The following is a 22901-nucleotide window of genomic DNA, read 5'->3' on the forward strand; positions in this document are numbered from 1 at the left end:
CCAAGAGGACTCCTCATTCTTGCTGCAAAAGTGAACCCGGCCTCTAACTCACACACAGATGTAGAGACACAGAGGAGGGAACATGCAAGGCTGAGGCTGTCACCTCTGTGCAACCTGCAGGCCACTCTGAACTAGGACTCGCCATGTTAAGAGCAAGGGCCCCACTGCATCCCTGGGTTGCCCAGGTATAGTCCAGGTGGGGGCAGGGCAAGCTGGCCTTGATGTTTGGAGCACATGGGTGGGGACAAGTCCTGCCCAGTCATACTTACAGGATCGCTCTGCACGGGCAAACTGTCCTGCCACGATCCAGGAGAGCGCTGTGACAGCCACCAGGGCCCCCACGTGCAGGAACGGTGCTGTGCCCTTGGGTACAGGAAGGGACAAGGGAGACTGTCAGCTCCCAGCCATGCCCAGACCCAGCATCCTCCCGGCCTATCTCTATCCGTGGGGCAGGCAGCTGTCTCTATTTTTCAGCGGAGGACACTGGGACCCTGGGTGCTAGAATCCTCCCTGTCTCTGAGTTGCTCCGTGATGTGGACCCTTACCCCGCCTTCTGGACTTCAGTCTGGAGGAATGACCTAAAGGCGCTGTCTTGTACTGAGGGTCCTGGGGAACCAGCCCGTGGGCCCCCACCCCCACTCACCTGCAGGGAAATGAGGAGCACCTCCCACTCGTCCTCCCACAGCTGGGCCACAGCCGACATGGCCACCACGGCGGCTACCAGGATGGCCATCAGCCCGATCTATAGGGGATGAGGCACCAGACGGTCAGGGGGGCGCCAGAGCCTGGACAGCCCAAGGGTCCCCCGTGTGTGGGGGAGGGAGAGCGGAGGTGCAGAGACAGAGGGAGGGGCCGAGACACGGATGGACGGGGAGAGTGGGATGTGCAGGAGAGGCCGGCCTGGCAGGGCAGCGAGAGACGGAGGCAGGAGGAGGCAGGAGGGTGGGCCCGGCGAAGAAGGGACAGGAGGGTGGAGAGAAGACAGGTGGGCTGGGCTGGGACATGGCCCCAGGGCTCAGGGTGTGGGGAGGGAAGACACTCAGCAAACGGCGGCCTCCCCATGCCCAGCAGGTCCCATTCCAGGCCTTGCCTGCCCTCCCAGCCACCTTTCCTCCTGCGTGATGGGTGAAGATATCAAGGCTCCCCCGGAGCTGGGGCGAAGGGTGACTTGCCCAGGTCACAGGGCAGGAGGCTGAGGAGCCGGGTCCTGTGCAGGAGCCTGACAGCCAGTCCAACCTCCCCTTGGCCTTCAGGCAGGAGCAAGCAGAGGGGAGGCAGGGGGCAGCCCCATGCGCCCTACCACCAAGGCGCACTCTCAGTCCCAGCCTCCCAGCTTCCAGCCTCTGACGAGTTATAGGAGCTGCCCTCCCAGAGAAAGTAAGGAGTGGAGCTCTGACGGAACCTTTGTGGGACAGAAAGCTGTGGGGACAGATGCGATCTGACATGTGCCCCGTAACACAAGATGCTTCCCCACACTAAGCGATGCCTAGCTTCTGGTTATTTAGCCCCCAGGGTCCCTGCCTTGGGCCCTGGATCTATATCTCTGCACCACCAGGCTGGTCTTTCAGGTCATGCCTTTACCCTGAAGCCTTCCACAGCCCCCAGCTCCACAAAGGGCCAGCCAGGACCACCACCTCTGACTCCCTACTGCCTGCTCCCAGTGGTTCTCTGTGCCAACAGGGCTCTCGCCCTCTTTCTCTCTCTACAGGGCCTTTTCTGGCAGTGGCAGCAGCATTCCCAGAGCCCTCCAACAACCAAACAGGCTCTAAATTGAGTTTCTGGCTCGTGAGAGCAAAAACAGCAGCTGATCCATCTTCGTTCCCTGCCAAGCAGGGAAGATTCATTCTTGTCTGGGATTAAGGTTTCCTTTGGAGGTTTGTCGTTCTGGCCCATCAGCCTGGAAACAAATGTTCTAAGAAGAAGCAGTAATAAGGCTGAAATGGGTAGGAACCCTTATGGGCTGTGACAGGCCGGCCCAGAAGACATGGGAATAAGAGACATGAAGGTCCGTGGAGGGCCCAAGTGTGCCCTGGGTCTGTGGTAGGCCCCTTCGCTTTTCCCTCGTGTTTATCCTTGTGAAAGCCCAGTCAGGATGTTATCGTCTTCATTTTACACATAGGAAAATGGGGCTCAGAGAGCATAAGGGTTTGCTTGGTCATGTAGCTTAGACGGGGCAGAGTCAGAAGCAACCCCCATTTTGCCTGTCTTGGAGGTCAGGCTCTTTCTGGGGATCCGCCCTCACAGTGAAGCAGAGGGAGGCCCGGGGAGCATCCTCTCGACCCCCCACCCCAACACGCAGGCTCCCTGCCCCCAGCTCCAGGCACAGCGAGCATCTCTGGAGGCTCACTCCGTGAGTGTGTTTTATAACTGCTAGTGGAAATACTTGTGATAAAACTGATTTCCCAGGATCCTAATGCAATGAACATTTTTATCCTCTCTGAACTCGGCAGTTGTCATAGTGGCAACCATTATGCAGCATTACTGCAGTGGTCAGCGCCTGTGGGATTTTACCACACACACTGTGTCCTGCAGCCATGGAAACAGCACTGATTCCTAACAACTAGACTGCTGTTCCTCAAGTCTGACTGCAGAGGATACATCCCACCCAGAAAGTGGGGAAAGCCCAGGGGAAGCCTCGGAGAAAGTGGTCTTTGGTTTGTCGTGCTGGAGGCACTGCGGTTCGTGATAACAGTTGGCGGGATGGAGGATACAGGAGGTACGTCCATTCATTCACTGAGCCCTGCCTGGGTGCTGGGACCTGGGAGGAGTTGGAAACCAGCCTTGCCAACACGCTGGCCTCTTGGGAAGGTGATTAGAATCTGGGTTCTGTGTGGCTTAAGTCACAGATGGTTGGCCCAGGATTCAGGGACCCACTCATGTCACATTCCTTGGTGACTGTGCCTAATGGTGTGGTTACCCTCTCAGAGCGTGTTTCCTGAGCTGCAGACATGGGGAGAGTGAGCACCTGCCTGAAAGGGGTTTGAAAAGATACATGAGAACATGCAAGTGAAATGCTTAGCACCATGGCTGGCAGCAGAATAACCAGTGCTTACTAAATGTTGTGTTAGCTGCTCAGACGTGTCCCACTCTTTGCAGACAAATGTTAGTAACATAATTTTTTAAAAGTGGGCATGGGTTTCCCTGGTGGCTCAGTGGTAAGGAATCTGCCTGTTAACGTAGGAGAAGCAGGAGTCAGGAGTTTGATCCCTGGGTGGGGAAGCTCCCCTGGAGAAGAAGATGGCAACCTACTCCATTATTCTTGCCCGGGAAACCTCATGGACAGAGGCGCCTAGAGGTCTATAGTCCATGGAGTTGCAAAGAGTCGGACACAACTTAACACCTAAACAACAATGGCAGCCTCAAAAAAGAATGAAATAATGCCATTTGCAGAAACACAGGTGGACCTAGAGATTGTCAAACTGAGTGGAGTAAGTCAGAGACAAATTTCACATGATGTCACTTATATGTGGGATCTAAAAAACCAAAATGGCACAAATGAACTTATTTACAAAATAGAGTCACAGATATAGAAGACAAACTTATGGTTACCAAGGGGGAAAGGGGTGCGAGGAATAAGTTGGGAGATTGGGATTGAGATATATATATATATATATACACACACACACTACTATATATAAAATAGGTAACTAGTAAGACCCTACTGTATAGGTCGGTTCTTATCCAGGGAACTATACCCGGTATTCTGTAATGACCTAAGTGGGGAACAATCTGCAAGGAGTAGACACATGTTGAACTGAATCGCATGGCTGTACATCTGAAACTAACACAGCATTGCAAATCAACTAAAAAAAACTACACCGAGGTACCATTGTCACCCACTGGGAATGGCAAAGCCCGGAAATGCCTGAACGCTTTATGGGCAAGGGTGGCTTTATAGGCACAATCATGTATTCTTGCTTGTGCGGGCTCAGTCATGTCGGACTCTTTGTGACCCCTTGGACTGTAGCCCGCCAGCCTCCTCTGTCCATGAGATTTCTCAGGCAAGAATACTGGAGGGGGTTGCCATTTCCACCTCCAGGGGATCTTCCTGACCCAGGGATTGAACCCACATCTCCTGCGTTGCAGGTGGATTCTTTCACTGCTGAATCACCAGGGAAGCCCATACATAAACTATACTGCAAAAAAAAAAAAAAAAAAAAAACTACCAAAAAAATGTTAAGATGCAAAATGAGGGTATAATAGGCTACCACTTGTGTTTAAAGAAAAAGGAATGTGTGTGTCTGTGTGTGTACATACACACATCTGCATGTGCTTAAAATATCTCTGGAAAGACAATGGGGAGATTTACATTTTGTACTTCTTTTGTAATGTTGAACCGTGTCAATGTACTAATGGGCAAAAGTTAGTTAAAACAACCCCCACCCCGCAAATAACAATTCCTTAAAATCTTAGAATAAAACTATAGAGCCTTGCAAACAGAGAGGTAGAATCCAGGCCCTACTTGACTACTGAGCCCCAGGGAGCTCCTTCCCTCCTGGTGCAGTGGATCCAGCTAAGCATCAGCTGGAAGGACGTTCCTCATGCTGAGATCTCTTAGGAGGGATCAGAGGGGAGAGGAAGGCAGGGCTGGCACCCTAGGAGCTGGCACGGGTGCAGATGAAGGGATCTAAGCCCCCTGACCCCAGGAGAAGACTCCCTGCGCGGCACTGCTGCCCTGGCTGGCTTGAGCCTCCAGATGTCTCTCTGCTGGGATCAAGCAGGTGTGCCCTGGCCTGTTGAGAGCCAGGCAGGCCCCAGAGGAGGGGGCCGCGGTGTGCACCAGCCCCACCTGGGGTGCCCACAGTTGTCGTTCTTTCAAGTGTCAGCTTTGCAGCTGGGAAAAGAAAGTCCCTCACAGAGAAGGCTTCAGAAGTGCAGAGGAGATCTTAGGAAAGAGTGATGAGCAAGAGGAAGGTGGGAGGGGACCAGAGGCAGCTCACTGCTCTTTATCCCTCCAGGACTTTAGTCACCTGGGTCTGACTCCCCAGCTCCAGACCTTGGAGACATGCCTGGATGCCCACAGGCACCTCCCACTGCATGCAGCCCAAGTGGAGCTCACCACATCCTTCTTCCAGTTCCCGTTCTATAACCTTTTAGCTGGAAGTGAGCCCCTCCCCTCAGAGTCACTCTGGACCCATCTCATGGGCTCATGATTATTCCTGGACATTTCTGCCTCTTCCTGAATGGCCAGCCCATGGAGTCAGGCTCTGGGGAAAGAGAGGTGGCCTGGCCCTCTCTCTGGGGCCCTGGTGCTCCTGGAGGGAGGGCCTCTCCTGAGCCCACTGGGGTCTCAGAAAGAGCAGGAGGCATCAGCCATGTGCATTCCACACCATGTGTGCCATGAACAGTGAGCCAGAGAGTCAAGGCTCTGGAATGTATGATGTCTCTTTGCTTTGGGTCCAGCCCTGCATGGGGCACTGGGGACACAGAGATGGAAAGTCAGTTCTGGTCTCTGCATGGAGCTCCTAGACTAGGGAGGGTTGGGGCCAGGGAGCCAGATGGAAATGGACAATGAGATGTCAGGACTGTGGCCAGGGAGCCTTAGGGGACTGGGGGAGCCTGAGAAGCTTTGTGTAGGTGGGAGGAAAACCAAGGAAGGGTCCAAAAGAGAGAGAAAGGGAGGCAGGAGAGAAAACATAAAGCAGAGAAGAGCCAGGCGTGCTGGGAGGGCCTGAGATGTCTCGTGTGGCAGAAGCCAAGGGTGACGGTCCCATGACAGCAGTTGGGAGAGGTCAGCAAGGGGCCAACCTGCTCAGGGCCTTCATATCTGGAGGGAGGGCTTGGATCATCCTGGGAGCGATGGAAGCTGTGGGAAGGGCTTTAAACTGGGAGTCATATCATTGAATCAGAGTTTTAAGATGAGCTCACTGAAGAGAAAGAGAGGATGTGACTGAAGTCAGAGCCAGCCAGAGAGCTGGAGTTGTGACCTATGCTGGTTAACCACACGGCTGTGGATCTAGGAGCCTGGACTCTCTACTTATTAAGTTGGAAACCTTGGGCAAGTTACTTAACCTCTTTGTACCTCAGTTTTCCCAACTGCAAAATGGGATGATAACAGCACCTATGCTGTAGGGCTGCCGAGGGGGTAAATGAGTAAATACAGTACAGTGTTAGCTCCTAGAACAACTATAACCATGATCCAGGGGAGGGAAGATGTGTCCGGCCCTTCCTCTGCAGCTGTGGCCTCCAGCCTCTCCCCTCTTCCCTGAGTCCCTGTGGAGGCAGCCTTTACCTTGTGAAGCCAGTGCAGGTTCATCTGTTGCCCCACGGCGATGTGGCATAGTGCCAGGACCTGAGGGAGGGCCCAGAGGGCAAGAGTCAGGCATCACGTGTGACCCAGGTTCCTGCCAGTTCCCCAGACACCCTGCTCCCCATGGCTCTCCAGGCCCGGCTCAAGCAGTCAGCTAACCAGCAAACCATTTTCATGCCCAGCCCTGCTCAGCCCTGCCTAAGCCTGGCCTCCTTCCAGGTTATTTCAGGTTCCTCCAGGTTCCTTCTCCTCTAGGGTTTTTCCCTCAAGAGCTCATTGGGCCCTGCTGCCCTTGGGCTGCCCAATTCATGTTTCGGGAGTTCCAGGACCCAGGATTCTGAAGAAGACTTGAGCCTGTCCCCCAGGAGCCTGGAGAGTTGTTTTGATGCTCACTCACTAGGTTAAAGAATCTGCTTGCAATGCAGGAGACCTGGGTTTGATCCCTGGGTCAGGAAGATGCCCTGGAGAAAGGAATGGCAATCCACTCCAGTATTCTTGCCTGGAAAATTCCATGAACAGAGGAGACTAGTGGGCTACAGTCCACGGGGTCACAAAGAGTTGGACATGACTGAGCAAGTAACACACACCCAGGGGCTCCCAGGCCAGCCTGGGGACTGAGTTGAGTCTGAAGGAGCACCGTGTTGGAAGCAAGGACCAAAGCAGAATTTATTGGAAGAGGAAGTCTGCAGTGGGGCCAAACAGTAGGATGTCCTCACGGGGTCAGGGGAAAACATGCCAGAATGGGGCAAAGCAAGAGGACCTCCCACCTTGAAGGAACCAAGCCCCAGAGGTCTGGAGAAAAGCTAGCCATCCTCCTCAAACCAGGGTGGGGCCCTCCATCAGCCCAGCACAGGCCAGGTGTCCCTTCCCCTGGGAACAGGGCCACCTCCCTCTGAGACAGCCCCACGTACCTGGAGGCCAGCGATGTAAGTGAAGGCAGCTGCTGTGGTCATGAGGATGGGCACGGACCAGTCACTCCAGTAGCCCATGCGGTTGTAGAGGTACCTGCCAGGAGGAGAAGGGGCAGGGGTCAGACCTCCACCAGGGAGCCTGGATGCTCCCTGGGGCCTGCCAGCTCTCAGCTCTCAGGCGGCCTGCTCAGGTACTAGACTCTGGCCCTTCAGGGAGGAGGTCACTGCTTCCCCGGTCATCGGTCAGCCTGTGGAGGGCTCTCGGGGGACACCTGGGTGTGGCAAGAAGCATAAACAAGAAAACAATTTCCCTTAATTCTACTGCCCAGAAGTAACCATCACCAAAACTCTGCTGCCTTCTTCCGGTGGGTGCCCCGCTCTGCTTATATATTTTTGTAAACAGCAAAGCCGAGACCCCACTTTGTATAGCACAGGGGTCAGAGTTCAGGCTTTGGAGGGAAGCACTTGCAGATTCAAATCCCCTGGCTTGCAGGACGCTGGGGAGGTGACAGACTTTCCTGATGCTAAGATGCTATTGATTGTGACATTCATCTCAATTTCAACATCAGCGTTTGAAAAGATGAGGTCTTAGGACTGATGACATGTGACACCTGACTTCCCCGCACCTTAGTTTTTTCATCTACAGGGTAGAATAACAAAGTGCCCTTCCTAAGGTTTCCTGAGGATGCAGTTTATGTGAGGAACAAGGTAAGTACTCAACTCTCTGCTTCTTATTAACATAAGCATTCACTGATGTCAGTAAAAGCCTGAGGAAATGGGATTTTTCTCAGAGTCATGCGGTTTTCTGTTGCACTAATGTACCGCATGAAGCCAACTTCCTATAATGACAATTAATAGTTTCCAATTATTCACTATTATAAATTAACACAAAAACTCTTTGGCACATACCTTTCTGCATTACCAATTATTTCCTTAGGAGAGACTCCTACAGATGGAATCACAGGGCCAAAGGGAATGAGCTGTTTTTAGGGCTCCTCTTAGAGCCTGATAAGTTGCTCTCCAGAAAGACTGAACTACCCACATCTTCCCTGTACAAGTGGGGAAACTGAGGCTCAGAGAAGGCAGCAAGCAACGTGCACAGGGTCATCAGAGAAAATGAGCTGGCATCAGGCAGCTTCAGGCCTGCTACCCTCCTGGGGCTGGGAGGACTGCAGGAAGACACCATGGGGTGGGTATATGCTCTTCCCTGGCCCTCACCCTCAGAATTCGAGGGCAAGTTTAGTCAAGGCGAAACTGAGACCCAAGAAAAGGCAGCCCCCGGCCCTGGTAACTACTCCTGCAAAGCATCTGGCTCCACGTGCCTCTCCCTTTTGGGAGGGACCCCCTGCCCCCAATTCCCTGTTGACAGTAATAGCCCAGCCAGTCCCTCTCTGGCTTTCCCCATTCAGCCCTGACCACCCAGGTCTTGCTCGCCTCTTCTTACCACATGAGCTATCCCTGGAGGCTCTCTGTACTCTGAGGGCCAGGCCAGGGGCTCCTGAATCCCAGCACAACTCCAGGAAACCAGGAGACTGGCTGAGGGAGCTGCAGGTCCCCAGACCCTCCCCGAGCACAGGCAGGCTTTCCCTCTGTGGCCTCCCCAACATAGCATCCGTCCTCTGCTTGAGCTGCCCAGCGATGGGGAGCTCAGTCTCTGGGCAGAGCGGGGTGGCCCCGTGGGCCACGTGATAGAGTCAGGTAGTTTAAGTCGCTGTCCCAGATCTGACTGCATCCTGCTGTGTGACTACAGAGAGGCTGCTTAACCTTGCTGAGCCCCAGTCTCCCGGCCTGTCCTAATATGTGTACTTGGCACTAACTGGTTGTACGGCCACAGGGGAGTCCTCTCCCTCTCCGGGCCAGAGCTGCTCCTTCTGTACGTGACAGGGTGGGCCACCACTGGGTCAGCAGCCCTGCAGCTCAGCAGAGCCATCCAAGGACCTCAGGGAAGGGCCACAGGGGAAAGCTCCCACTTGCCCACAGCAGTGCCTGTGCTTTGGATACCTGCGAGGATGAATAATTTATTTATGGCATTTAATAACGGCCAGAGGCCACCTCTGGGACTCGGCTGGGGCCCCGGCTCATCTCACCGGGCTGTGGCAGGGTAGCAGCCTGTCCTTTATTGAGATCATTAATCACAGAAGCACAGCCTGGTGCCATGCAGAGGGGAGCGAATGCCAGACTCCCTGAACTGAGTCTTAGAATCACTACAAAATCCTCGAACCACAACCCATCAGAAGCTCAGAGTCCAGAAATTGTAAATTCTAACATCACAACCACCTTCCAGTTGGAGATTCAGCCTCCCAGGAAGCGACCTTGGGTTTAGGGGAGCCTGGAGCCCTCTCACATCCATCATCTCATTTTGTCCTCAGAAAGACCTGCTATCTGCTAGCACTCTGCTATCCCATTTTACAGAGGAGGACACCAAGCCTGAGAGAGGACTCACACTCCTGTGCCCATGGTCACACTGAGCTGAACTTCTAACCAAGAGGAAAAGGCAGCACTGGAGGGGCAGGGAGCACCAGCTGCCAAGCCCGAACTCTGCCCTCAATGGGTAGTCTGAACTTGGGCCTCAGTTTCCACACCTGTCAGTGGTGGGCAAGTTCCTACTGGAGCCGGGTGACCTTCCCCTCCTCCGTGCCATCCACTGTTTGACAAAGGCAGGCCGTGGGGGAGCCAGGGCAGGGGGTGAAGGATAGGTGCCCTGTGCACCCAGCCCCAGACATGTCCTTGGACCTGAGGCTGCTGCCCACAAGGGACCCTGAGCTTTCCTAGAACCACAACATCTGCCAGCCCGGCCCATGGCCCTGCTCAGGGAGGCAGGAGGCCTGGGGTTGGGGACCACCTCCCCTGCTGAGGCCTTGGTTTCTTTGGGCCTTGGAGTCCTTGTCCACAAGGGGTCCAGAGGTCCCAGCTCCCAGCCGAGCCCCTGCCCTGTCTTACATCCCTATTTCCATGATAGCAGCAGCAGGAAGGAGTTTCCTGTTCTCCCCAGCTGGTCTCAGCTCCCCTAAGCATCTGTTCTCTCTAGAAGATTACACCCTCAAAGATTACACAGAGAGCTGGTGGCCATTGGTGGCCAGGCCCTGAGGACCAGCCTGGGAGAGAGGTTCAAACCCATCCCTCACCCCCGACCCCAGTCTCAGCCACCAGAGGCGCAGGCCCCAGCCTCGCCCCCCGGTCCCCACTCACCAGTTGAATTCATCGTAGTCATTGTGGACTTCCCACCAGAAGTAGAGCCAGGTGAGCGTGAGGCCGAAGGTGAAGGTCAGGAGCAGGAACCAGAGGCGCTCCCACTGGAGGGGCAGACCGAGGGCAGGGGTCAGTGGGGGCAAGGCTGGCCCTCGGGCCACCACCGCCCAGAACGTTCCCACCCCTCCCCCGTGGCAGCCCCACCACCAGGCTGGGTGCACAAGGGCACCTATCCTTCACCCCCTGCCCTCGCTCCCTCATGGCCTGCCTGTGCCAAACAGTGGAAGGCATGGAGGAGGGGAACTTCCCCCAGCTCCAGTAGGAACTCGCCCACTGACAGGTGTGCAAACTGAGGCCCAAGTTCCAACTACCAGTTGGGGGCAGAGTTGGGGCGTGTTAGCCAGTGCTCTCCGCCCCTCTTCACACGGGTGGGGACTTGAGGCTCAGAGAGCAGAGTGATCTGACCAACATCACCAAGCCCGGTGTCACAAAATGATGGGGAACCAGGGCAGGGTCGGGGGTCCACCCCAGAGCTGGGCCCTTAGTGCTGCAGCCTGAGGCCCTTCCTGTGTGTGCCCGTCTCCAGGACCAAAGGCCACGTCTGCCTGAGCCTTCACACTGGGAGGGTGATCCCGGGTCCGGTGGGTCACATTCCTCACCTCCACCCCTGCTATACCAAGGCCCAGAGAGGTGAAGCAACTTGCTCGAGTCACACAGCAAGTTAGAGAAGGATTAAAGAGCAGTGCCCAGCCTCTAGACTTGAAGAAATGTGGCATTCTACCACCCCCACCAGGGGTCAGCCCCTCTCTCTCATGGGGCCCGGGGGTGGGGGTGGGGGCAGTTTGCGTGTGGGGTGGATGGAGGGGGTCCTGCTGACGCCACCTCTGCTGCTTCCCCCAGAGGTCTGCAGGCACTTCCGGCTGGGCCCTCGGGTGTACCCCTGCTTCCATCCGTCCCCTTATCTCAGAGGCACAACAAGCTTGGAACATCCTGCTCTCTGGGAAACAGCTGAGATCATGAGCACAAACAACAGCTCAGAGGGGAAGTCAGTGCAGGAGAGACCCAAGACCACCCCCCACCTTGAGAGGCTGGAGGGCTTGGAGGAGCTCAGCGTCTCTCATCCAGCCACTGCCTGGGCCCCCTGCAGCTTTGCTGGCATCTCTGATCCTTCCTGCACCACACAGCCAGCTTGGAGCGACGGTTCTAAGCCCGGTTTAACCTCTCGATGTCTCTGTCTAGAAAGCAAGCCCTTTCAGGTCCACCGGACAACCCTCTTCCTCCTCCTCAAGGCCTTCCCCATCCCAGCAGGGATTCCATCTCCTCAGAGCTTCCATAACTGTGGCACCCCTGTCGGTTATGACACAACCCTTGCAGTTCTAGAACTGTCCCACTGTATATCAGGAACTCACCCCACCCTCACTATACTGTAACCACCTTGAAGTCTGGGTGGTCTTCATATTCCTAGGATGAGTGGCAACTTAAGATAGATTTGATAGTGAGATGGCAGATGAGAAAAGACTCCTCCGACGCTGGCATGAGTATGCCCACCCAGGAGAGATTTCACTCTGGGTTTACCAACTTAGTACCCCCTCCAAAGAGGAGCCCTTGGTATTCTGTGAACGCCGAGCCAGCAGTAGTGAGCGGCCCTCTGTCCACAGAGATCACTATCCCTCAGTAGGTATAAGGCCTCTGGCCAGAGGACAAGGTTCCGAGAAGGGCCTGGGTGAGGGGGGAGCCTCGGCCGATGATGAGTCCTGTCCCAGGCCAGCAGCATGGAGGTCAGTAGGTGGTGGGAATCGGGAATAGTATCAGGGACAGTGACAGGGAGAGAACTGGCCACAGGTGCTGGGAGGGGTTGTCCTTGGTGACGCGTGACACAGGACCCAGTGACAATTCTGACAGGAGATCAGGAAGGCTGCAGGTGTCAGGAGGGCCCACAGTGGACAGGGGTCCTGAGTACTAAGGGTCACTGTTCTCACTGGGCTGGATCCCGACAATGGGGCAGGAAGAATGGGGCAAGAAGGAGGGGCACCCCCTCCCTACCCCTAGAAACCCACAACGAAGGACTAGGAACCCCATTATTGGAACAAGGCATGAGCTGGGGTTGGGGGCCGCCCAAGGCTGACAGTACTGGGAGCTGAAAGCCAGAGGTCCTATGGCCACAGGGAGCCTGTAGATGGAGGTGAAGGGGCTCTGTCCACAGCAGGTCACTCAGAACAATCAGAGGAAAAAACCGAATGGCAGGGGCTGGAAGAAAGGGGAGGGAAGGCCAGGAGCTCGGGGAGGAAGTGGCCTAGGGAGAAGTTCCACTGACAAAGAGGCTCCAGGGACACGACTGGTCCTTGTCTGGGCAGGTTATAGGGGAGGGGCCTGAGCCAGCCCCGCCCCTGACAAGCCAGCCTGGCTCTGCGCCAGGGCGGTTCAGCCACTGCCCCTCCATCACCTCCCACTGCCTGCACAATGCCCGGGTATCTATCCCCATCTCAGAGCAAACAAAGATCCCAAGTTTCGGAGAAGGGCAGCCACAGATACAGGCTGAGCAAGTTGTAGAGCCCCAGTGCTAAGAGGCGCCACTCACATCATGGCCACACCACTGACGTGCATGCTTGCCATGACACATTTTCCAGCAGGTAATGGTCAAAAGTCCTGCGGAAGGGGCACCCTTTGCTTATTTGCACAGAGGCTCAAAGTGGGTAAGTGGTAGTGAGTCAGAGGTTGAGCAACGTATACAAGGTGACCAAGTAGAGGAGGAGTGGAGGTAGGAGGCAACCCTCAGCAGCTCCCTTGGGAACCAGCCCTGCATAGCTCTCCTCAAAACCCACCTCTGCCCTCTGGGACACAAGTGTGATGATCCCAAACCCAGCTCAGCTCCCTAAGATTCCTTTCTCCTCTCTCGCTGGGGCCCATCCCCTGGGCCAAGTCTTCTTCTCTTTCAGGAATTCCTCCCATCCCTGCAGCCCCCAAGACCTCCCTTTCTTTTTCCTTTTTCTTTTTGGCCCCACTGCATGGCACGTGGGATCTTAGTTCCCTGACCAGGAATCAAACCCATGACCCCTGTATTAGCAGTGCAGTCTTAACCACTGGACCACCAGGGAAGTCCCAGAACCTCCCTTTCTTCACTGCTTCTGCACAGACTCTTGGTACCCACCAACCTGACCTGGAAAGAAGCCAGGCTCAAGAGGGAGACAGACCTGGCTCTGCCACTTGGGTAAAAGTTACCACTGAGCCTTGGTTTCCTCCCCTGTAAAAAGGGAATAGCATCCGTACTCTGGAGGGGTGATGTTAAATGAAGTGATGTACATCAAGCGGTACACAGTAGGTGCATAATAAGGAGCAGTTAGTTCACTGGGCTGCGGACTCCTGCGCAGGGATGGCTGAGGTATCTGTGCAACCTAGCCCACAGCCCTTGGAGGACCATGGTGCAGGGAGGCCTCAGGGCCACCAGTGGACAAGGATGTCATCCAACCCTGGGTTTATCCTCAGGCAAAGCCCAGGGGCCCCTGGGATCCAAGGAAAGGAACTCCCATTGTGACACCCCAGCCCCTTCCCTTCCAAGTCTAGCAGCCGCCTGAGAGCAGGAAAAAGGTCAGGTGATTCCTGACGGGCTAGAGGCACAGGGAAGTGGCTGAGAGCAGCCGGGGAAGGGGACGGGCAGGCGGCTCCCTCCCTGCACAGGGGTGGCTGTGGGGGAGCGTCCCAGAGGCCCCGGCCCCATCCTGTCTCCTCCACTCTCGCCCCCACCCTCCTCGATCCCACACCTGGCAGCAGCGCACCAATTTTTCCTGCTGGTTGTCACGTCTTCTCCTCATCCCTCTTATCTCTGTCCCGCCTGCAGCCTTCTGCATTCAGAGGAGACCATGCGTGCGGAAACAGCTTATCAGCAGCTGTGCTCACAGGGTCACACAGCGCTGCAGCCACAGACCCCAGCCCGTGCAGGATGTGTGAGTGCAGGCCATGCTGCTGCTGGGTGCTGCCCGCCCGACTGTGCCCTGGGCCAGAACTCTACACACAGACACTGCTGCGGGTGCACCCCTGGGGTCCCCTAGCATCTGGGGCACCTCCAAATAGAACCTGGAGCCTGAAATCTGCATCAGGATGGCACCTGAGTGGGAGCCGCCTCCCTGCCCTTGGTACTACCATGGACTTCAGACGCACCCTCGGAGGCAGAGCTGTCTGGCAGGACTCCTATTCCCTGCGGTCCCCAGGACAGAAGCGCCCCTGCTTTGGCTCCCACGGCTCCAGGGATGGGTACTCCTGTCTGCATGCTGCTTGGCCCTCCTCTGGGCTGAGAGTTCTCCCTTCTGAGACAGTGGCCGGACAGGGGCAGGGCAGAGTCCTGTAACACTGGGTGAGAGTCCCAGACAGGCTGATACTAAATGGTGGCTTTGGAGAAGACACTCCTTTATCCTCCCCGACCACCGACTTCCTGTTCTGTAAAATGGGGATGGCAATGTTGGACAGAAGCGCCTGGCAATGACAGGGTGTCAGGAGTTGCTTTTCTTGCCTCCATCCCTCCCGAAGTCTGCTCCTCGGCTGCTGCCCTGCCGCCAGTTCTCTGATACCACTCAGAACAAGTCCAGCCAAAGGGAGGAACACTAGGGTCAAATGACCAGGGCACGGGGCAATATAATCAAGAGCTGGGTTTTCATTCCCCGCCCTCCTACTGCTAGCTGTGTGGCTGCGGGCCAATTGCTCAGAACCTCACTCAATCCTCAGCTTCCTCGTCTATTCCTGAAGATGACATCACCTCTACCTCACGGGAGGGCTGCCAGGCCTGAATGTGACTACAGATGTAAGCTGTAAGTCGCCAAATCCACGATCGTTCCTATAATTATCATCTCATGTCTGACAGCCCTTTAATTATGTGAAGACAGTGATCAAGTCTTCCCCGCCCCCTGCTCTACATCAAATTTCCCCAGCTGCTTACAGCCAAGCAGATCACCCCTTCCCAGCCCAGGGCAGGTGCCATGGTCAGGGGGACGCAGAGGTCAGGCTCAGTTCTGCAGGTTGCAGTCCTAGAAGCCGGCACAGATGAAGGAAGAAGACCCTGATCTGGCACAGCAGCTGCCCCATCTGGGCTCACAGAACCATGTGGCTGCCCCGGAAGACAGCCTTGCAAGAGCACTTCATAAAGCTGGGGGTAGGGCACTCCTAGCAGCCCTCTACCTGCTCCATCACATCTCATCTTCTCCATAGCTCTGCAAAGCAGCAGGAATAGTCAGAGGAAAGGGAGGGGAGGGGAAGTGGGCTGCCCAAGGTCACAAAGGGCAAACGTGAGCCAGAATTCACACCCAGGTCTGGGTGCCGCCAGCTTCTTCAACCATCCCAAAGCAACAAGAAGCAGGGCCTGTAATTATCCTTGTCTGACCAAGGAGGAAAGTCGCAGGCAGTGCCAGAGGAGGAGCCTTGGGATTTCAGCATTAGAGAAGATTTCAGAGATCATCCTGCCTCATCCACTAAAGGTCCAATTAAGAACAGGAGAAAAATGAGACCCAAAGACAGAGAATGGCCTGGAAGGATGGACACAGGATGAATGCCAAGTAAATCAGTACACAGAAAGGTCGGAGAATTCAACAGATTATATTGGGACATCTGGACATCCTTGTGTGTGTGTGTGTGTGTGTATATATATAATTAGACTCCTACCTTACACCTCACAGCAAACTAAATTCCAGCATCTCCCTCACATCTGAGCCACTACTCTCTTCCAATCATTCTACACACATACTGAGCCCTGGACACTGAGAGATAAAGCCTGGACTCCACACTGAGCAACCTGCACAGAAGACTGACCAGCCAGGAGGCAACTGGAGTTCTAAAAACCAGTATGGTGAATGGGGCAAGCATGGGCTGCTACAGAGCACATTGCCAGTTATGGGGGCAGGGATGGTCTGGAGGGCTTCCTGGAGGAAGAGATGCTTTTAGCAAAGCTGAAAGGAACAGGCTTTTTGGAATGACAAAGGTAAGGGAGGATGTGGAAGGTGCAAAGACACAGAACCTGGTGGCTTTTGTCTGGGATAACTGGCTTCTGGCAGGTTTATAAAAGCTTTGTCAGGACTTTCCTGATGGTCCTGTGGCTAAGACTCCGAGTTCCTATTGCAGGGTGCCCAGGTTAGATCCCAGGTTGGGGAACTAGATCCCAGATGCCACAGCTAAGAGGTCACATGCTGCAACTAAAGATATCACGTACTGCAACTAAATAAATAAACAAATATTGGTGCAGCCAAATAAATAAACATTGAAAAAAAATCACTAAATATCAAAATGAAATTTTAAAGTTTCCTCTATGTAAGAGTATTAACTTTCGTATAGATTATCTATTTTTTCTTATTTTATCAGTTGACTTTAATTTTGGTTTTCATGCTTTTTATATAAAAAATTAAAATTTTATGCAGTCAAATCTATCCCTCTTTTCCTTTATAGGCTTTTGCCTTTGGTATCGTGTTTAGGGAAGGTGGCTCGTGATTATATATTTAGCTTATATTTTACACTGATAATTTCTCATTGTTGACACTTAAATCTGTAGTTCACCTATCCATCTATAGCTCCGTATGTGTGTATACGTGTATGGAGAGAGGTTTGAAAGCCTTTCCTCTAAAGCATGAAGATGAGAATCTCTTTTACTCTCTATCTTCCTGAGTTGTTTGAATTTTCTCAATATGTTCTTCCTAAATAGAAAATTTAAAAAAAGAGCTTAAAAAAAGAAAAAAACATGCTTTAATCCATCTGGAATTTCTTTGGATTTGAGGTAAGAGGCAGGGATCTAACTTTACTTTCACCAAATGGATGCTTCAGCTGTCCCTGCTCGGCTTGCCATCTCTGCAATAACTTCCCCGACCGTCCACCACACAGCACACACTCAGATGTGCGTGGGCTGTTTCTAGGCTTTCTAGTCTGTGTTCCCGTGTGCTGGTTCCGCCTGGCACGGCTCCTTCCGCGTGGCTGAGCTCTGCTCCGGATGCCACTCCTGCGGTCCCGCCTCGGCTTCCAGACAGAGTCCAGCTGTGAATTTAGCACTACGCAGCCCTGAGCAGAGGCTGGACAGCGACTGAGGGGTGCCTCTCCGCCGAGTCTGTCCACCTGCAGGCTACACCTGGGGCACACCAGCTCCTCCCATCATCAGCCCATTTCATCCTCATCAAGTTCCTAAAGGGGAGATGGGTGAATGTCAGCTGGGAAGGGTGTGGGGAACTCCCAGAAGAGAGAGCTGGGCAGCCCTAGCAGGATTACTCTGGCTCTGACCCAGGAGATCTGGGGGAGGGGGCAGCCTGGGGAGGGTTGAGCTGGATGGCAGCATTAGGGCGAAGAAGGGAAAGGGATTAAAATCCCCACCCCCAGCCAGCTCCTGACAGTGTAAGAGGCTGGATTTATCTTTCTGGCTACAAAGAGCTGGGCAATTAGGCCTCTGCCCTCACTTCTGCCGCGGTGCACTCAGAATGGCTCATTAGGCAGGAGAATGAAACCCGGCTCAGCCTGGAGCACCCGCTCCCTCCAGACCACCCTGGGGGTTGCATCTGTCAGTGTGGAGACTGGAGAGCAAGAGCTGGGGGGCCCTTCGAGGGATTATCCCCACGCCCGGCAGAGGGCGCTGCCGAGGCCACAACCTCTTGCGGATGCCCATCACCTCCCACCCGATCCATGCTCCCTAGGCACTCAAGGTGGTCATGGAGGTCATGAACAAGAGCTTAATTGTCTGCCCTGGAGTGCGGCATGACTACGCCAGGCACCCCTTCAGTGTGGTTTGGGGGGAGGGCGGTGTGTGAGGTGGGGGGTGGGGGTGGTTCCTGAAGGCCAGAGACAGCCGGGCTTTAATTACAGCGATAAATCCTCAGCTCCGCGCACTGCAAGAGCCTCGGCCAGCCTCTCCTCTCTCTCTCTCATGGATGCAATAATATCATCGCCCATTTTCTTATCCTCATGGCAACCCTGGAGGGTTCACAGGATTAAATGGGTCTTATCATCTCCAGTTTAGACCTGGGAGAGCTGAAGCTCAGAGGGCTCCTTTCTGACCTGCTGAGTCCCTTTCCCCCAAAGCACTGGAGAAGGGAACAGCCATCCTTTAAAAGTTGGTAGGGAGCATACGTTTTCCCCTATTGGAACAGTGGTCTGTACTGTTCAGATATCTGTTATCTAACTGGACCCGTGGGGCATGGGTTTGTACCTCCACCTAATTCACAAGCAAGCTGAGGCCCAGAAGAGGTCTGCCTTTGCCTCAGGTCACTCACTCTGTCGCTGGAGAACGCAGGGTAGAGTTCAGGCTACAGCCCCTTAGCCAGGGGCATCTGGCTGACTCTAATCACACCCCTGAGCCCATTCCCAAGGCTGCTTCCTCCAGGGAACCCATCTTGATTCCTGAGGGAGAGCCATTCTTCCTTGCCCTGTATGCCTGTCAGAGGCCCACAGGGTGTAATAGGACAGGAAGGCATGGAGCCGGGAGACTCACCCCCTCCTCCTACCTACTGGCAGAGCCTGACCCCAGCCCCAAGCGTGGGCTGGGAGGTCCCTTGGCTGGGTTAGCACTGCTCTCTGCCAGCCACAGCCAGGGGCACCGGAACACAGTGTGTGCCCACACTCTCCAGACCACCCAGTGCTCCTTGGGGTGCTCACTTGGGACTCATCAGGGATCTAGCTTGCCCACCCTAACTGCTTTCCTCACTTGCTCTTCAACTCACCTGCTCAGTCATCCTCCCCCTCCTGTGCCCAAGGCCCTCCTCTGAGAAACAGTCACCACCCACCTGGGCGGCCCAGGGCTCCAGGTGCAGGAGTCCAGGGGAAGGGGAGGGGGAGGGATGAGGCCTGACCCCTTTGTTTGAAGTAGAGACTTCTTAGAGGAAGAGACATTTGCGATGAGCTTTGAGGGACAGAGACCAGAGAGAAGGCATTCCAGGCAAGGGGGAGAGTGGAGCAGAGGGCAGTGCTGGAGGGGGTGAAGTAGGCTACCCTGGGTGTGCAGGTGAGAGGGGGCCGATGGATTCCCCCACAGAGGGTGTCTTCCTGCCATGGTGGGAGGGGCTCCCATCAGCAGAGGCAGGCAGTGGCAGGCCCGGGGAAGGGGATTTATTTTGTCTGTGTTCTTTGTCCACTATACTATTCCTGGACTCTACTGAGACCGCGGCCCCTCTCATGCACCCCTGGGCACAGCATGGACTCCTGACCCCAGGAACGGCCTCATCCAGCCAGGTAGAATTCATGGGATGATGGGAGGCATCATCAAAACTCTTTTGCAGCCAGTCAGCTGATGACACTGTCTAGGTGTCTCTAGAATCCCTCCCTTAGCTGCTGCTTTGTGGACCCCACCCCCTAGTTGAGGCCTCAGCCTTCTCTCTGGCTCCCTGCCTTCCCCACCTCCACTCAAGGTCCCTCAGCACTTTCTCCATGATGGAACTAGAGTGGTCCTTGCACAGTCTGAATCCGACTGGGCCCCCACCTCCCAGGATGGAGCGCAGGCTCAGGTCCCCTTGGCCATGCGCCTCTCCTCCTCACATCGAGAGCTGCACTAGGCCAAATTGCTTTCAGTTCCCAAACACAAGACACTCAGCTGCAGTAACATGCAGCTGCCCTGCCTTCCCCACGCTGGCATGACATGACAGCTGATTTTCTCTGACACCAGCTCAGACAAGCTCTCCTGCCCAGGATGTCCCTGGGCCTTGACAGTGATCACCCTGGGTGGTCTGGATGTCAGTTCTGGTCTGCTCTCCACCCACCCGGGAGCCCTCCGGGGGAGGGGAGGCACCAGGTTTGATATACTCAGGGCAGGTGTCAGGACAGGTTCATTGATTGACCAATGCATCCCAGACAAGACTGGAGTGAACAGGGGAGAAGGCACAGGACTGGGGCAGCAAGCAGGGGCAGTGCAAGCCGTGCCTGCAACTCCTGGGCTTGAATAAATCACTTCCTCTTCCTGGAGCCCCATCCATACAATGGAGGACGGCAGAAAAGCTTGGAACACCCTTGAAAAGGCAAATGGAGAAGTGCAAGACTGTCACTGTCTGTCTCCTTCAATGTCTCAGACGGAAGTTCCTCCAGGCCTCTGACCTATATCCCTCTTATGACAGTGAATCTGGTCTTGACACTGTGCTGCCTCCTGCGGACACAGAGTCTTCAGGGGGCCCTTTGGGGATGGCCTGAGAACCGTCTTGTGTCCTATCCCGTCCTTAATTGGCAATATTAATGAGTCACAGACAACAACCAATTAATTACCCCAGTTATAAAAAGCTTCTGCTTCCCCTTCCTAGCTGTCGAGTGAGCTGGCCTCCTGCTGCCAGGCTCCTCCACTCCCTCGGTGTTGGCAGGAGGGAGAAGATGTCATTTCACCTCTCTGGTCCTCAGTTTCCTGTTTCCTTATTTGTCAAGTATGTGTCCTGGGGGGAGGGTTGGAGGAGGTGGGAATGTGGAAGAGGGGCAGGAAGGAAGAAAGCCTGGATGGAGAGGAGGGGCAGCCTTCCCAGGCTCCCAGCCCCCCTCCTCCATCTCCAGGATCTACCCCAAGACTGCAGGGTCAGCTCTTAAGGGAAGCACGGAAGGTGCCTAGTCTGGCATTCCAGCCACTCATCAGCTTGTCCCAGAGGCTCCTGGTCCTGTGCTCTTTCTATCAGGCAGCCTCCCAAGTCCTCTCATTCCCCTTTTTCTCCTTGAGGGAGGGAAGGAACAGGCCAAGCTGACTCCATCTTGAAAAAGAAGGAAACTCCATCTTGCACTTTCAGTCAGCTTCGGACCATGTGCCTGGGAGCCATGGGGATGACATACTTACGGCCGAACTGGCCTCCTGGACTGATAAACACCAGATTCCATACCAAGATTTCTGGTCGCTAAAAAGAATGTAATAATCCCCTATGTCGTCAATCACCTTTGTAATCTTTATGGCACCCACTGGGGTAGGCTACAATGTATAATCAGCTGACCCTTCTGATTATGAATCATGGCTGTAACCTGATTGTATCTCCCTTTAATACTTTCCAAGCTAGGTTTAAGGAATTTGGGGATGTGGGCTTGAGCAGTACACTTAAAGGCATATAAGGTTTTCAACAGAAGTCGGTTGGGGGTCCCCGGCTAAAGAGGAAACTCTGCCTCGGACCCGCTGGTGTAATAAACTGCACTCCACTATCCACGTCGTCCTTCTGAGTGAGTTTGTTTCCCAAAGCGTTTGGCTATAACATCCTTGAAAGCTCTCCTTTAAACACACCCAGACTCAAAACATGCCTGTCTTCCTGGCAGCCTCCAACTCTTGAGACTCTTGCTGCAAATCTATCATGGACTCCAGGTGGGACAGGGCTTCAAGCGTTGATTTCTCCATCCAGAATCAGGGCACAACAGTTAAACATGCCCCACGGGGTGTTTGCCATGCCCCACAATCAACAGGGCCGTGCCTGTAAGAAGTCATCCGCTCCCTGCACACAACACGTGCTCGACAAACATTAACTGTTACTCTCACACTTCATTTACTGCCTGAGGACGAGGGCTTGCGTGACTCACCACCTGTCTGTCACCCCATCTCACAGATGAGGCCCGAGAGGTCCAGCTCCACCAAGGAACCTGACCCTAGGTTCCCTGACTTGGAGACACAAGAGGCTCCCCCGAGAGGTCCTGAGGGGGAAACAGGGGTGGGGGCGGTGGTAAGGGGTGCCCAAAGGAGGAGGGGAAGGTGGGGATGAGGCCCGAAGCTGGACCCTCTTCCGCTGGCCGAGGCCTCTCCCCCACCCCCTAGACCCCAGGGGTTCTCCTTCACCCCCCAGCCTGCACTCCCAGGGCTCACTCTGGGCCTCCAGCTGTTCAACAATACTTAGGTTACAGCTTCTCTGCACCAGCCTGAGTCTGAGACACCGGTCCTTCACTGCATCAGGCCAGGAACCCATCACAGTCCTGGGGAGGGGCTGAGAGAAGAGAGTGGGCTGAGGTGGGAACCCAGGAAGTAGGTGGGGAAGCAGGAGCTGACTGGGGAGGGGTGGGGTGGGTGGGGAGGCTCGGGTTGCCTGAGGTGAGCTCAGCCCTTTTTGCAGAGGCCCTGCTACCTGGAGCTGCTGCAAACCCTCTCCCCTCTCGCTGCCAAGCTGGCTCCTGGCCTGCAGCCTCCTGCCATTGCCCCATACCTGGCACCCAGGCCTTGGCATCTATGGAACCTACACCGCTTGGGCCCCCAGTCAGCTCAAAACTGGCCTCACCCACCACTTCCCCCAGTCTGGGCCCTGTGCTAGCCCCAGCCAAGACCCATCACTTCCTGACTCCACACAGTCTGTGACTGGCTGGCCCTGAGCCCACCAAGAGGTGTGAGGTCCCCCAGGAGAGCGGCTTCCTCCAGTGTCTGATGGCCAAGTGCTTCCTTCTTAGGAGGCCAGCCATCCTTCTCCTCCTTTCCTCAGCCTCAGCTGTCTTCCCACTCCACCCCGGCCCCACCGAGAGTGCTCGACCCACACCATGCAGACCAGATCTGAGCTCTGCCCCTCACCAGCTCTGCGACCTTGGCCTGGTCACAACCTCCCTGGCTGTTGCCCCAGGTGGGAAGTGGTAGTGATGACATCTAGCTCATGGGCTTGGGAACAACAGGGGTGGCTGCG

General features: G+C 55.0%; 1 protein-coding gene across 3 annotated transcripts in view; it reads right to left on the minus strand.

Annotated features, from left to right (window-relative positions):
• Positions 1–22901, minus strand: part of GDPD5 (glycerophosphodiester phosphodiesterase domain containing 5) — an 88000-nt gene that overhangs the window by 16741 nt on the left and 48358 nt on the right. For all 3 annotated transcript variants that reach the window (XM_040258828.1, XM_040258826.1, XM_040258827.1), the window contains 5 exons: positions 10351–10454; positions 7162–7255; positions 6233–6292; positions 644–742; positions 270–363 (listed from right to left, as the gene is read on the minus strand). In XM_040258828.1, coding sequence (XP_040114762.1) covers positions 270–363; positions 644–742; positions 6233–6292; positions 7162–7255; positions 10351–10454 — 451 coding nt within the window. The remainder of the gene's footprint in view (positions 1–269; positions 364–643; positions 743–6232; positions 6293–7161; positions 7256–10350; positions 10455–22901) is intronic.

Source organism: Oryx dammah, unplaced genomic scaffold (genome assembly GCF_014754425.2).
Source record: "Oryx dammah isolate SB20612 unplaced genomic scaffold, SCBI_Odam_1.1 HiC_scaffold_17, whole genome shotgun sequence".
Classification (NCBI taxonomy): domain Eukaryota; kingdom Metazoa; phylum Chordata; class Mammalia; order Artiodactyla; family Bovidae; genus Oryx; species Oryx dammah.